General features: G+C 38.5%; 1 protein-coding gene across 3 annotated transcripts in view; it reads left to right on the forward strand.

Moving 5' to 3' along the window:
• Positions 1-16,948, forward strand: part of LOC131057396 (plant intracellular Ras-group-related LRR protein 8) — a 248,971-nt gene that overhangs the window by 217,222 nt on the left and 14,801 nt on the right. For all 3 annotated transcript variants that reach the window (XM_057991568.2, XM_057991567.2, XM_057991569.2), the window contains exon 6: positions 4,382-4,519. In XM_057991568.2, coding sequence (XP_057847551.1) covers positions 4,382-4,519 — 138 coding nt within the window. The remainder of the gene's footprint in view (positions 1-4,381; positions 4,520-16,948) is intronic.

The following is a 16,948-nucleotide window of genomic DNA, read 5'->3' on the forward strand; positions in this document are numbered from 1 at the left end:
ACCTGAAGTGCAGGAGGATCAATTAGGGTCCTATGTTATGTTGTCCAAGTCCTTATGTGTTCTATAGAGTGAAATTGGCTATTTCATAGAATCAATTACAGGTAAACTTGGGTTAATCATTTTTGATGAACAAGAAGGTACCTTTTCTGTTTCTACTGATCATTTTGCTAAGGTTCGAATATTGTGAAGGAGTTTGGATGCTAGACTCGTTGAGCTGCACGTTGGACATTGTTGGTTGCTACAGTAATCAGTACGTGCTAGTGTAGTTTGTACAACTACAGTGTCATGCTATAGTAGTTTGCATTGCTACAGTGTCATGCTATAGGAGTACGAACAGCTACAGTGTCGTGCTAGAGTAGTAGGTTAATTCAGTTTTGGTTCCTAGGGTTTTAGATGAAGTTTATCAAAGATTTGGGTATGAAATAGTAACAGAATAAAGGTTGACAGTAGCTAGGCAGTTATGGTGTATCTTTTAACTGTATTTCATTTTCAGTTCATTACTAAATGATTGCAACAGTCATCAAATATTCAGTAGCAGATTTCAATGATATTTATATTGTATTTGTGAACTGTTAAGTTTGCAACAGACATGCATTAAGGTCTGATCAGGATTGTTGATAGTTCTGGAGACTGGGACATATTTTATCTACACTCAATAACCATTCAAAGACATGTGCACAGTTTACCAGTAGCAAGTCATTCATCTTGAGTTTACTTGGAATCTTTGGAGTGGTATTGGAGCAGCTCCGGGTAGAATGGTGGGACGTGAATATTAAGACATTAGTTATTGCAGCAATGTTTATTTTCAGATGTGAGCAACCTACACATATTTGCATGAAGAGAGGTCGAACGGGTCAGATGTTAATAGTAGAGCATTTAGTGGAAGGTATGAAGTGCTGATTTCAGCTGACTGGGCTATGCATTGAAGTTTGGATTGTCTGGTTTCTTTAGAATCTGTATGCAGCTGTTCACACATAGGATGCTTGTCATTTTTAATTATTATTGAATATTTATAGACCTATCTAGTAAAAGGATAGTTGTATCAATGATTACATGATATATCTGTATAGATATCTTGTTATTGTTCATTCCTAGATAAGACTGAGGCATATACACTTACAGGCCAGCATATGGCTATTGGCTAACTCTGTTGTAAGAATGATTGTTGCAATTCTGTTTAGGAGCAAATAGGAATCATTGAAATATTGCCTTCTAGTATTGCATCTGTTTCTGTTCATGTATGAATCTTTGGCTGCTTGTCAAATGTTTGGGTTAAAGCCTTGAATTTAACAAGGCATCATTAAACAATCAATAAATCAAGAAACTTCTAAACACTATATTCATTCCAACTATTTGACAAAACTGCGAAAAAATTGGTGCTAGAAAGGGGTGTACGTTACATGCTGGGGGTTGTCCTAGGACCATTGAGGAAATAAAAAGAGAAATGAATTCCATACTTGTAGCCTGTAATGTCCCCTTTTTCGGATGATATGGTTTATAATTGGATTAGCCTATTATTGGCACTCGTAGGCTAAGACTGACGGTTGAGGGTCCTAGTTGGCAGTGCAGGAGGCTTATTCTCATCCCGAAGGTCAGAAGTGTTCAGGATTGCTCTTCGTTTGGTTCAGTTTGGCCTTCATTTGACCCTATTTCACATACTTACTATTTATAGTAAGTTAGGAGGTGATCAAGAGGGACCCTTTCTATTTTTAGTAGGTCAGTGGGTTGGACAGAGGACAAAATGGTCAACTCTCCGGTGTAGACAAAATGAAGAAATATTGATTAATCATGGAGTTATGCTTATTTGGTTATTAATAAAGTGATAACTTTATTAATAAATTTTATTATGAGGCCATTTAATGTGATATTATAAGTTATTATTATTTCATAAAGAAAGGGTCATACTCATCATTAAAATGGGGCCGTGTTTTAATAAATTATTGAGTGCTTAGCCAAGGAGGAAATTAAATGACAAAGTGCAAATATAAAATTATATTATTAATGGTTTATTAGAAAATTGTAGATGGCTGACTTCATAAGGAGGAATTAAAGAGTAAAGGAGGATTTATCCCACATTGAGCGTGGAGATTGATTTGGAGTTTGAGGAGTCTTTATAAACAAACCTTGTCTTCCTTTAAGAGTATGTTATGAGATTATTTCATTGAAGCTATTTCTCCATTGTTGCTGGAAATCAGTGATTGGATTGTTCTAAGGACGAAAACCCTTGGATTTCTTGGTGTTGGACGGAAACACTATGGAGTTTATTGCAGGTTCTTAATTCATGTTTTTGGCATAATGGTAGTTAGGGTTTGCACACAAATTCATATTATCAGCTGCATATTTTTCCCAGAATGTTACAGCAGGGTTTGAGAGCAAATTAAAAGGGACAAACATTGCAGATTGAAGAACTCTTTATCAACAAGCGCACCATCAAGTATTTTCAACAGCAAACTGCCATTACATTCCAGGTTTCTTATTATATGTTAACATCATTTAGTTTGGCACATTGTACTTGGCTTTGGTATTTGAAAATAAGGAGTTACAAGGTTGTACAATAAATGTTTGATGAAATGTTTTTGCTGCAGTTATTCATTTCAGCTTATATTGAATCACTAGTATGCATGCCAAGTGTTTGTAGAAATGCTTATTGGCTGTAGGAATCAGTTACAATCATTTTCAACCTTCATAAGCCATTGGAAATCCAAAAGAGAAGTCTTGCATTTCATCTTTGTTATTTGTTAAGCTTATTTACATTCATTTTTTTAAGCATTTGGTCATCATTGGCAATCATCAAAACAAAACCAAACAAACTGAAACAAAGAACAGCAAGTATAGACTTTGCAAGACAAGTGTTTGACAATATTCCTTGGAGCTCAAATCATCACAACAGGGTCAAATTTACTAAGGGATTTTATGGGGTTTTGATCGATTTTTTTCCTCAAAAATCATGTTTCATCTGTAATTTGCAAAGTTGTTTGTTCGCGTGGGATTTTGCTATTCTTGGGTTTTATCGTTTTTTTCCACAAAAACGATGATTTGTAACTTCAGTTTTTCAGGGTTTGACTGTTTTTTGGGCAAAAATCGTGGTTTCTTGCAGTCTATTTTGGTTCGCCTGAAGTTGTTGGGGCAAACATCCACAAATGTGGTATCTTGTAGTTTGTTTTGGAGTTGCTGGAGTGAATAGTGCTCACTACTCATCTACAAATTTTTTTGTGGTTTTTGACAAAATTGTTTGTTGCTCTTTGGAGGTGTTGCCGATTTTTCCTCAAAATCGTGGTTTGAGTTTTTTTTTTCATCTTAGTAATTCGTGTGTGATGATTTTGTAACTCACATGTGAGGGCTAAATCAGGTTGGATGGATTTTGGTACTCTTGGTCATTAACATTTTGCAGCTCTAGGGAGGGTCTCAGCAACAGTAGAGTGTTCTGAAGAGAAGGGGCAGCCTTCTTTGTATTTGTGATCAAAAGACCTGCAGTGTCTTCTGTATGGTAGTGAGTACGATGATCATTAAGGGAGAATATTAATATAATATTATATTATTTTTATAATGGTCATCTTAGTTGTCATCTTAAGTTCTATTTAGAGTTTTTTTTTAGAGTATGTTGTTAATGGTTAGTTTCTATTAGAAACACCATCTTGTAATCTCTATTTGAGGAGCCTTTGTCTCCTTTGTTTAATATTGATTATTTGAACAAAAATCATAAACATTTTTGGGTTGTGTTAAATTAGTTTCTGCAGTAGATAACTTTTAATTATAATATAATACTTTTTAGTCCAAATGTTTTGAAAATGCTTTGTGCTCTAGATCAAGAAAACAAAAAGTACATATTTTATTAAGTTTGTTTGTATTGCATACTCTCTAAAATCCTTAGATCAGATTAAAGGGAGCTATAGCTGATAATTTGAAGAACAGTTTATTATAGACTTTGTTTTGTATTAACATGCTAACACTCTCTCATGGAAAGAATGAGTTGGGATGATTATATTATGAACTCATGTTCTACTGAATCATGCTGCATGGATTTAAGGGTTTAGGTCGGTTTAGATCTTACATCCAAAATTTTTGGAATTACACTTAAATTCAATTACTAACACAATCAAAACCATGTCCAAGAGTTAGGTAAACAAATATTCAAGAGAAAAGGAGGAAGTGCAGCTTCAATGAGCAGGTCATGGGTTAGGAAAAAAAAATTAACCGCTTCTGTCACATGTATAAAAGTATTTTCTTGCTTGAAGTCAATAAATATTTTTTACAAATAATCTGGAAAAGTATTTCTAGAGTTATATTTCAATATGTTAACTTTGAACATGTTTATTGCATAGTTCTTACCTTAAAACTTTTGGAGTTGTCTGTTTTCTGATTAGTAATATTTATGCCACAGGCTTTGTCAATTGCCTGCTGAAATTGGAATGTTGATTTCCCTGAAGCAGCTCAATCTGGCACAGAATAACCTGGCCAGCATACCAGAGGAGGTTGGACAGCTGCAACAACTTCAAATTTTAAATCTTAACAATAACTGGTAAGCCATATTTTTGTGGCCTTCTAAAGCATTTTTCTAGTTTTTGTGTCCACATCTGCATGGATTTTTCTGTATATACAATAATAGAAGTCCCTTGCATTAACTCCAATGGAAGAAAGCATTTCTTTATATACTTGAAATGTTCTTACTTAGGGACAATTGTCAATTCAACACAGATGATCCAAAAACTAATTTAAACTATTGTCAAATACAAAGCTTCATTTCCAGAATTTGCAAATGTGAATTGTAAATTAGAGGGAAGTCACATACAGAAACAAAAGACTTTCTACAAAGCTTAATCTGAACCAATCAACATTCATGACTGAGTTTGTACAAATAACAGTATGCATAAACCACAGTTTTCTTACAAATCTTCATAGGTTCAATGTCCTTCCAGTATCAGATTAACTCAGAATGTATATGGTCTCCTGACTGGGTGATCTGTAAATGATAATTCACCAAAATTCAATCCTCAATGACAATTGAATGAAGTCTGATTCAATTTTAAATTCCTGGAAATTGTCCTACGCTTGCAAATTTGTTCTCAAATGTGATTGTGAATTCTGGGTGGATGGCCTGGAGTAATTCCATGATTGCTCATGATATGGGCTTTGACCTTCAATCAGCCCTCTTCGTTCTTCCTTTCCACGATTTGGAAATCTAGAAAATTTCCTTCAGATTCGTAAGTCTGCTGTTGCAAGGTATGCTCTGTCTTAAAACAAAATTGAATTTGTGATTTGAATGATTGAATTGTCTTCCACCATGCCTCCTCTATATGTTGGCACATCATCCTCCAAGGAAGTCGGCCCATATATATTTAAAAAATCCTTCAAATTTCGTACTCACAGCTGACCTATGAAAAAAAATAAAGCTTGCGATTTGTCTTGTTTAATTTGTTTAAATCTTTGAGAAAATCGCAAGGTATAGGGACTCTTTGGATCATGATTTTCCAAATCAAATTAATCATGCTTTGGTGGAAATTCAATAGGGACAGGGACAAGATAGTCACTATAATTCACTTGATTTTAATTTCCCCTCACCAAAAAAAAAGGTAATTCACTTGATTTTAATTTCCCCTCACCAAAAAAAAAAGGTGGAAAATCGACCCTCACTTGATACTTTTGGATTTTAACTTGAATTGATTAACTTTGCAAATCCCATCACTTGGAGGAACAACAATGGGGATAGGGACCTTTTGATCCTTAACTTGAATTGATTTGTCCCTATAAATTTTACTTTTAAGCTTGCATCATGAGGAGGGTGGAAGATCGACCCCTCATAGGGACAAATTGATCCCTATCAACTTTTACTTAGTTAATGTTTTGAAGAGTGGAAATTTGACCCTCATAGGGACTTTTGATCCTTAAACTTGTTTGCCTTGTCAAAATCAGTCAAATTCACTTCATTTGCTCATGGTGGAAAATCGATCTTCATAGGGACTTTTGAATTCTGAGGTGGAAATTTCCTATCCATCCGGATTTTCCACTCTTTCTAATCTTCCATTTCAACCATTTTCCCTAGAGTGGAAACACGACCTCCATAGGGACACTTGAATTTCTGAGGTGGAAATTCCCTATCCATCCAAATTTTCGACTCTTTTGAATCTTCCATTTTCAATCATTCTCCCTAGAGTGGAAAAATGACGTCCATAGGGACTTTTTGCAATCCTTAAGTTTATTTCATTTAATTCTTTCCCTAGGAGTGGAAAAACAACCTCCATAGGGACTTTTCAGTTTCTAAGGTGGAAATTCCTTATCCATTTGGATTTTACACTCTTTTCAAGATATCTTGCATATTAACTTCATCCCAGGAGTGGAAATTTGACTCCCATAGGGACAAATTCATCTGTCATCACAAAATTCACATTAGCTTTCAACAATTTTCACTATTTTCACTTAAATTCGAGAGAAGAGTGGAAATTTGATCCTCATGAGGACAAATTGAAAATCAAACTCTATGAGGACAAATTGACTTTGAAAGCTAAAAGCTCCTCTAACAGTGGGAAATGAATTTTGCAAGGGACTAATTGATAATTGATCTTGAAATCCCTATTTCCTTTGGGTAGATTCTTCTTTCAAAAAAGGGTGGAAATTCATAGCTCATAGGGACAATGTCTTCATTCTGGAAGGTGGAAAAACAACCTCCACTGTGACAAGTGGAAAAACAACCCCTATAGGTACAAAATTCACCTTGAGAAAATTTGATTGCAACTAGAAAGTTAAGCAATTCTCAATCCAAAACATGAACCTAGAGGGAAGAATTGAGCCCTACAAGGACTATTTAATCTCAACACTTAGCAACTTTTCCCCAAACAAGACTCCACTCACCAAAATTTCCTTGGACCAACTTGACTTTTGCAACTCGTTCAAAGGATTGGGAGACAAGAAATGCAATGGAACACCCATACACCTAAGCCAAAAGGCAAAAATAGGGGGTCCCCATTTGCAATGGGGCGATGTTGGAAACCGCCACAGCACTTCCTTAATTTATTCCTTAGATAACATAAATATTCAGAATAAAATAATCTTATTCTTAAATCACCAAATCAGATATAGATATCAAATACCTCAAATATCTTTGTTACTGCAAAATTTGTCTTCACAGGAAGACGTCACACATTTGCATAGATGTAGATTCTGTCACGAATCCATCCCTTTGGAAAAGCCAGGTTTCATCCAACCCTTCTATTAACTCTAAGGTTTTCATCCTGTTGTGACCATTTCACACATCGCCCCATTAAAATGGGGACCCCCTCTTTTTGCTTTTGTTTTGCCTGTTCTTCTCTCTGCTTCTAGGATTTTGAGTGAGTGAGTTGTCTGGGCTAGGGCTAAGCCTTAGGGGTTTCTTTTGGATATTTTCAAGCCGAGTCCAGTCAAATTTTGAAAGTTATTACGCATCCTCCCGAAGATTGAGATTTTTGAAGTAAGGTGAGTCTGTCACGAAGTCGGATATGTCTCAGGTTAGGTCTAGTCAGGGTTCTTTTGGGAAAATTCAAATTTTGTCTAAGTGTTAGCATTTTGAAGATAAAATTGTACATTTTTGCCTAGGTAAATTTTGATCAAATTTTGGAGGCAAGATGATGCCTGAAACAGAGAAAGTGCTCCTGTCCCTCCCTGAAGGACCATGCCACTTTTTCAAGATAACTGATTCCTGGCCTTGAAGATGACCTAATTATGCCTTGTGAAATGATTGAAGACCTAAATTGTGGATATTTTAGCTTAGAAAGGTGAAATCGCTCCTGTCCCTCTCCTAGGGACCAAGGCGAAAATGTTATTTAGTGCATATTTGTCTCTGACTTTTTTAAAATTGTTTTGTGCAGGGTCTCCAGGGGATATAATTGGACGTGACTTGATGATTTTAAGGGTTTTGAAGGTTTGAAAATGATGAAATTTGAAGGATTAAGATAAATTCGCTCCTGTCCCTCCCTGAAGGACCAAGGCGAAAAGGCTTATTTGAGTCATTCTTGGCCTTGATTGGTCAAATTGAAACGTCAAGGGCATGGTGAAAGATGAATTACACATGCTAGAGCATCCAGGCTTAATTAAAGGCAATGAAATGATGGAGCTTTTGTCTAAAAAAGATAAATTCGCCCTTGTCCCTCCCTGAAGGACCAGAGCGATTTTCTTTATACACACCTTTTAAGACCTTTCTCGGACTTGAACTCTTGTTCATAGGTTGTAACAGGATGATATCTTCCCTAGCAAAGGAATTTCGAGATGAAAAGTGAAAAGATTTGGCCTAGAGGGCAAAATTCGCTCCTGTCCCTCACTGAAGGACCGGAGCTTGAATTTCAAAATTTGCATTATCCTTGCAAGATTAAAGTGGTTTTACGATTTGAAGAGGTCAAGGGAGGCGTGTTTTGTCAGTTGAATATAACTTGAGTGGACCACAAAGGAGGGAATCAACCCAAAGGACAATAATCGCTCCTGTCCCTCTCCAAGGGACCAGAGCGATTTTCTAAAAAGGCAAATTTCTTGCAGAGGTAAGGCAAGTTTCGTGTTTGAAATGAATGAAAGAGGGCGTGGTTGGTCCATTGAAGGTAATTTCGAAGGCTAGCAAAGCACAGGTAAGCTCATAATTGCAAAATCACTCTTGTCCCTCTCTAGGGGACTAGGGCGAAAAACCTAAAAGACTATCTCTTTTCTCCAAATTGGGACGAATCCAGGCCAAGGTACAAGTTTGGAATGATACTTAAAGTGTTTCAGGGTGGAATGGAGTTGCAAGGACCACAAATTTCGATGACAATTGGCTAAAGCGCTCCTGTCCCTCACCAAGGGACCAGGGCGAAATCCCCACATATGCCTATTTGCCTAACATTTTGAAATGCTATTTTTCGTTTCCAAGACTCAAGAAGGAATGGGGAATGATGTTTTATGCTTTGAAGGTAATTGGAGGTTGATGTGATCAAGAGTTTGTACAATGAATTAAAGAACGCTCCTGTCCTTCACCAAAGGACTAGGGCGATTTTTATAAAATCAACAATTTCCCTCCAAAATCACGTCAAGGCAAGGTGGTGCAAGATGAGAAATGCCTTTTTAAAAATGGTGAACAAGGAATTGCTTCCAAAAAATTGACAATCCTAGGCTCAAATGCAAAAATTGCTCCTATCCTTCACTGGAGGACCAAGGCGAAAATCTTGGGAGAGCCTATTTTGCCTTGAGGAAACGAGTTAAGCATGCATAGAATGAACAATGGGGATCATTGCTTACCCCCACAACATGAATTGGCAATTTAAAAGATAAAGATCAAGGACAAAAGTAGAAAATCGCTCCTGTCCCTCACCAAGGGACCAGGGTGAAAATGTCCTAAGGCACACTCCTTCTAAAGATCAAGTGAATTAAACTCAAAGTTCCAAATAACAATGCCATTTTGGACGCCAAGGATGAGGTTTTGAATGTGAAAGCAAGGAATACAAGGTTTAAAATGCAAGAGCGCTCCTGTCCCTCTCCAAGGGACCAGAGCGAGGTTATTGACATTTGTTATTTTTTACCATGCTTGGGCGTTAATATCCTCCAAATCGCATTAGATGCCAAGTTCGCTAAAAACTTCGAAATATTTTAAAATTTTTTAATTAAATTGGCATTTAATAAAGGTGCATGGGTATTTAATAATTAATTTGAGCCTTAGAAAATCGATTTTTTTAAATTAATTGAGGCATTTGAAATTAATTATTATTAAATTAAAATTAAAAGATAGAGCACTTGAGGTATCATTTTAATATTTTGTCAAGTCGGCCTTCTTTTATTAATTTTTGTTTATTTTAGGTTCTATTTTACCAAGTTGGCCTACGGAAAATGCAGTGGTAAGTGCCTATATAGTAGGGGTGTTTTGAGCAATTTTAATCAATCATTCATTCATTACTTCAAGTGCGATTTGGAGGAGCAAGAAAGAAGTGTGAAAACTGGTCTAGTTGGAGCGAATTTTGTTGGAGGCTAGAGGTGGTGGAATTGATGCTTGTGAAGACTAGAGGAAGTACATTTTGCTAAAGGGAGGACTTCAATCTATCTTTCGCCTAGCAAATTCTCCTATTTTTGCATCATTTCTTAGAATTAATTCTCAAATGGAGGTATGGCATGATCATCCTTGTCCCAATGTTGAAATTTTGAATTTTGAACTTCAAGTTTCTTTTTGAAATTGCATAGTTAATTAGGAAATGATAACTCAAAGATTTATCATGAAGTCTCCTAATTAAAAGCTTAAATCTTCCTTTCTACTCTATATTTCTACGTTGTAAAATATATTGCTCATTATGAAATGTTGTGTAGGTGTCAAGATGGCTACCCCAAAGGCAGGAACATCCACTAGTCGTCCAGCTCTCATGAAGGAAGATTAGAGGAATGAAGAATTGGAGACCAAGATCGTGTCAAAGTGGAGCAACATTGGAGATACCAACTTGGGAAACTTCAGTGTGAAGAAGTTTCGAGAGGTCCCTTACATTGGAAAACCATCGCCTGTCGCAAAGAGAATAATTGAAAGTGGCATCATCAAGGCGGCTGGTTTCCCTCCAGCGGTCCAGTGCCATGAGCTGATGATCGAGTGTGCTCGCCATTATGACCCACAATCAAGATCAATCGTGTCCAATGAAGGGAACACTTTGGCTTACCTTTCAGAAGAGGCTATAAGTGAGGCTCTCCATCTTCCAAAACATAAAGATATGATTTACAAAAGCTTAGAAGGAGCCAAATCCATGTATGAAGATGATCCAGACACTTGCTTGAGCATCATCAATAAGAATTGGTTACTCAAAAGTCGTCCTCGCCTGAGCAAGATTTCCAACACACCACATAGGATCGACTTCCAGGAGGAATACAGAGATTTGATAACTTTACTCAATCGAGTTACAGGGGCTCCTCAAGCCTTCTATTTTGAGAAGTGGATGTTCTACTTCATCCAGGCAATAGTTCAAGGAAAAGGAACAATTCATTGGGCTAGAATTATTAGCCATTGCTTGGACGTGCAGTTAAGGAGACTAAAGCCTACCAAGTCATTCCACATGAGCTCGTACATCATATATGCCTTGATCAGGAGTTTCGAATATGCAGGACTACCTCACAGAGGAGTGATCGGAAGAGGACCCGGGGAAGTCAGAGTTTGTGACTCTTATGTTCATTTGCATCATCCACCTGGAAGTGACTACAAGTTAGTCAATGATACCTTCACGATGAACATCACCAGGATATTGCAAGGCGGGATTCACAATCGGCTATCTCAAGATGCACAAGAGCTCGTAAAGAGGTATGGTGCTTGGTTCATCCAATTCCAAAAGTTTACATATATTAGAGTTCATGGGTGTCCTTCACCTCCCTATATGTTGCCGAGATATCCGACAGACAGGATGGTGCTACTTGAGGTGACTAGGCAGTTGGCGGCTTATGCGAAGGCATTCAGACATAGGCATGGAAATGGAATTCCTGTGCCTATCATACTAGGGAATTCAGTTGAGGTATGTCCTAATGCTCTAGCCTTGGATGATGCAGAAAGGGAGTTGGCCTTATATTCATTTTCATTCTTTGGCTTGAGGGAGAATTTTGATCCTTATGGGTATATAGAAGAGACAGTTGGTAGAAAGTACAGGCATGAATTTCAGGTAGAGGACTTTTGGATGAATCTCTCAAGTGATTTAGAAGTAAAAAGAAAGATGCATTCCAGATTGCCTTTAGATTTCATCAGGAGATGCAAAGTTTACAGAGTGGCCGATCAAGCTCAGGACAGTGGCAGACATCTCCAATCATCTTATGACCGAGAAGACAAAGCAGTGAGGATAGATTGGAACGAGCCTGAGGTTTTGGACTTAAAAGCTTTGATGGCTCCAGTTTTGTCATGTACTCGCAGATGGGTAGATGTACAACATCAAAAGTTGAGAGAACAGAACATACCAATGACTTTTACTTTGGAGGAAAGGCCAGGAGAAGGAGGAGCAAGCGCAAGTGAAGGCAATCCTCATCCTAGAAGCGCAAGTGAAGGCAATCCTCATCCCAGAAGCGCAAGTGAAGGCAATCCTCATCCTAGAGGCGCGAAGAGGAAAGAAAGACTTGAGAAAAGGGAACCCTCCAAGAAGAAGCAAGAGGCCAATCGAGATCGCTCATCCGGTACATCTTCTCGACATGAAAAAAGGACGAGTCAAGTTGTAGGACAAGAGAAGAGGGTACCTGAAGTCGAGGAATCTATGGAATCAATGGTACAGAATGATAAACACGAAGAAGGGCAGGCATCTCAACGTTCATCAAGTCAATCTCCCCAAGTCAATGAGCTACATGAAGACAAGAATGATGATGAAGTGACATCTCCTCTCCGAGAAGAAGAACCATTGCCTAAAGAGATACAAGTTAGAGAGACAAGATCTGCCATTCCAGATTGGTTGAAGGAGAGACTAACAAGGGTGATTGTGATCGAGGATGAAGATAATGTGATTGACTTAGAAAGCCTTGTACGAAATTCTCAGGAAGGAATGGAGAAAAAGAAGGCCACTAAGATGACCAAGATGATCAGAGATGAGACAGGATCCAGGAAGTTGCAGATAGCTACACCAGCAGTGGACAAGTATGAAGGTGAGATCCTTGCAGAAGAATATGATGTAAAAACATTTGAGCTTGGTCCACTCACCGCTGAGCAGGCACTGGATGAGGCAACCGATTCATTTGAAGTACTTAAAGACAAGCTTAAGGAAGAAATGGAAAAGAATAGAAAGCTTGAGAGAGAGGTCGGTGCTTGGAGAGGCTACTTTAGCCATCTCAATCAGCCTTTGGGACGTCAGGATCCAACAGTGTCTCCTGTACAAGCACTTCCCCTTGAATCAGTTGGCGAGGCAGAAAGAGTCAAGAGCTTGGTTCAGCTTATGAGCTCTTGGATTGACAAATCCCACACAGTTGCCGTTGAATTTGCAACAAGAATGATGCAGACAATCCATCGAGCTATCCAGGTCCTTGAGATCATCCACAACCTAATGATAACAGTAGCCGCCTTTGCCCACACTAGAGATGTTATCATTCCTGTTCTACAAGTAATCAGGCAAACACCAAGGAAGATCCTAGCACAAGAAAAGATAATGGATGGAGGAGCTCATAATTTACTCCAGTGGTCAACTCTACTCCAGATGAAGGAAGTTCTTTTCGAAGACATCAGCACCAAATGCAATCAAGTTGAAGAAGTCATCCATCCAATTCAAGACAAGGTGTTTGAGGTGTTATGTACTATTCTTGGCAGGAGGATTGAAGTTGAGACAGATGTGGATCTTCAAGAGTTGGAAGAAAAGGTCAAGGCCATCTTTTGCAAAGATGAGAATGTTATCACAGATGAGCAAAGGGATCAAATGTTCGCTACTATGCTCCTAATTGAGAAAATCAAAGAACTCGAACCTGGATGGTATGCGGCTCTTCTCAAGGCCTTTGATCAGGTTATCCACTTGGAGGAACGAATGAGGAATCTTTCCGAGATTCCTATTGCTGAGATTGAAGGAATTGTGTCTAGATTCATTGCATATGCTAAGAAAGAGCATTGGAAAGGGAATAAGGTTCTAGAAGAGAGGTTGTTGTAGATGATGTGGCACCTTAATTATCATTGGTCTATGTTTCCTAGATTTTTGTGCCAATTAAATATTTGGCTATGCATTTAATATTGTTCAATAAAAAGGGGACTTTTTGTAACAAACCCTAATTAGGGTTTAGGTGTCAAAATCTCAGCCATTGATCTTCTTTTGATCTGGGCTGTTCATTGTAATTGAGGATGCTATATATACCCTCACTCCTTTTCATTTTGATATAGTCAGATAGTTAGAAGTTAGAAGATTAGAGCTTTTGGATAGTCAGAAAGTTATTTTGTAGCAAGATTGAGCATTGAAGAGAGAATTTCAAGCAATTGTTGTCTATTTTGGCTTTGAGATCAATAAAATATTGAAGTTATGGTGTTTTATTGCAATTTTTGTGGCTATCTTCATGGTTGTTTACTTTCTTGAATCATTCTCAGTCGAAGTAGTATTTAAGTTTGAAGGACTAAGTGTTGGGCTTGATCTTTGGTGAGATTCACGTTCCAAACCACTAGCTTCTTACTGATTGTAAGGATGCCTTGTGTGGTCAACTGGAGATATTTGGATTGCTTAAACCTTCAATCATAATTGAACTATTGATATGTACCTTCATGGTAGTGTCTATGATTCTTGATGAATTGAAGAAATCATTAGTCACCGTAGAAGATCGCATCAATTTCAGTAGAGTTGTTATTCCTTGGCAATATTGAAATTGGAGAATCTTACCAAGTCTAGCCTACATTGAGTCATCCTTAGGATTAGATTAGAATCCATCTCTTGCAAACTCCACCTTTTGATCTTTTTGAGAACTTGTTAGTTTTAGGAAATTCTGTTCCTACAATTCGGAAACGTAAGGCCCCCTTGATGAAACAGCATTCACAACGACCACTGGTGCTTATCCACACGTAGAGACCCTACATCGAAGAACCTTGGAGTCACCCTGATTGATCCTTTTTTCGCGATATCTTCAGCAATCAGAGGCTTTATTCAAGAGAGGATAAGGTACCCTTGGGTATTTTATTCTGTGTTTGATAGTGTACAAAATACATGTCAACAAAATTGGCGCTAGAAGGAGGGCTTGAACCTCCGATTAAGGGAACAGTACTATCCGGAAAATTTACCAAAAAAAGAGAATACATTTCAAGTATAATTATGACTCACGATGGTGTTGCCACATGAAGGATTGAATCAAGTAGTGCAACCTAATTTGGAGATAGGCAACATTCAAGAAGATATCGTTTTAGGATTGAATCACCTAGCGTGGGACATAAGGAGAAGTGAAGCTGAGTATAACAGAGTAAGAATCATCTTGGAACAAGAAGAAGATAGGGCTGAAGAACACCGAAGAGTCGCCGCTAGAGAGCTCCACAATCAACGGAACCTACAGTAATCTCCGCAAGACAAAACTTCACGCTGGATCGCATTGGTTCTTTCTCGCCCGAGAAACATCAAAGAATATTGAGGTCGACACCAGGCATCAAAACTCTGGGTGAACTTCAGTTTACTTCAAGGTTAAAGCGAGTCAAAAGAGAAGATACTCCCAAGGAATTTGAACTAAGATTAGAGGAATCTCCTGAGTCATCACAAGCTCCGTGTCTTCAAGAACAGGTACAAGCAGCAATTCAAGCGAGTATCCAGGCGATTTCCCAACCAACAAGCCAGGCTAGTTCATCAAGTCTCTTGTCAAGCTTTCAAACTTCGAGAAGCACGATGGCTCACAATGCCCCTCCTCCTCCTCCTGCTGCTCATGTGCTTAACGGCGCTACTTGGCCAATCAACAACCCATCACCATTGGAATTTGCAATCTATCACGATATGCCAAAGAACCCAGAGCACTTTTGTTCCAAATTCAATGTCAGTGATTTCAATCGTACAACGGAGGATCATATCAAGATGTTCGAAGACCTTCTTCGTAACAGACGAGTTGAATATGGAGATGTAGCATGTAGGCTTTTCCCCTACTCATTAGGAGAAGAGGCATACTTCTGGTTCATTCACTTGCCTACAGGGTCAATCAGAACTTGGGATGCAATGAAAGAAGCATTTATTGCAAAGTTTGGTATACCAACCACGCCAGCTGAGCTGTATAGACAATTTGTTGAAATCCGAAGGAGAGAACATGAGCCAATCACCTCTTTCAACAACAGGTTCCACCGTGTGTACACGATGTTACGACATCCCTACCTCATTGCTGACCCAAGGGAAATCTATTATGGAGCCCTAGATCATCTCACCGCCATGTTCGTGAGGACACTTCCTATTCCGAACGATCTAAACGCAACATATGCAAAAGCTATTGAAGTCAATAAGCACATGGGACAGAATATTACTGGGCCACTACTACATATGGGACCTGTTGCAGCACCAAATCAAATGCAAGCAGTTAGTATGGCACTGGCCAACCAAACTCCAGTTATGAATCCCATTCCACAGGCAACATATCCTAGTGTACAGCCGGCAAACCAGTTGGTGCTTCATCCCGGAGTTCCACTTTCACAAGCCCCACCAGCACAACCTGTGTACCTGCAAAACGCAACAAACTCCTCAAGAACACAGGAAGAAAAGGATGAAATGAAAGAGTTGATTGAACAAGTCAAGAAGCTGTCGACCGAAGTAACTCATCTAAGGAATCAAAATAATCAACTCCAAAGCATGCAAAGGGTCAACCACGGCCAACATACAAACAATCAAAATTTCCAAGGAAATAATAATCAAGGTTTCAGGAACAATTATCAGGGAAATAACAACCAAGGCTTTCAGGGGGGACCATGGAATACTGCTCCTAATAATGGAAACGTGGTGACGCTGCTGGATAACCCATCAAGTTCTCAGAATCAAGAAAATCATCCTACTAGTAAAGTGTTTCTAGCAGAAGCGGCCTTGTCCAGTTGGTGTAGACTCCACAATACAAACCAGCATTCTGAGTTGCAGTGTCCTGAATTCAAAATTGCAGCTGACATATTCCAGCAGGAGATGCGCAGCAACGATCCACCTGAAAATCCGCCTACGACAGGATATGAAATGGTCCCAACTACACGGTATGATCAAGCCATGATCGTGGAAAGTTACAAGTACTCACAAGAAGAAGATAATCAGACTCAAAATGGGAGATTCCCACCAGAATCTGCTAATGGACCGATGGTATCTCCAGGTTCTCAGTTCCCACCTGCATCAGCAAATGAACCTATTGAAGACTCAGAGTATTATTTTCCACCCTTGAATAATAGTGTCCTAGTTGAAGGGATAAAGGAGGTATTCCACCAGTCCTCAGGAGGCATGAATCAAAGAGTATATCATAGAAATCAGAGAAATCAGGAACCCCTGACTACTTCGATTCCTCCGAACAATTTCTCCACTCCTCCAGATCCACAGGCTAGCAATAATCCAGAGTATCCTCAGCATACGCG

This window comes from Cryptomeria japonica, chromosome 7, assembly GCF_030272615.1.
Source record: "Cryptomeria japonica chromosome 7, Sugi_1.0, whole genome shotgun sequence".
Classification (NCBI taxonomy): domain Eukaryota; kingdom Viridiplantae; phylum Streptophyta; class Pinopsida; order Cupressales; family Cupressaceae; genus Cryptomeria; species Cryptomeria japonica.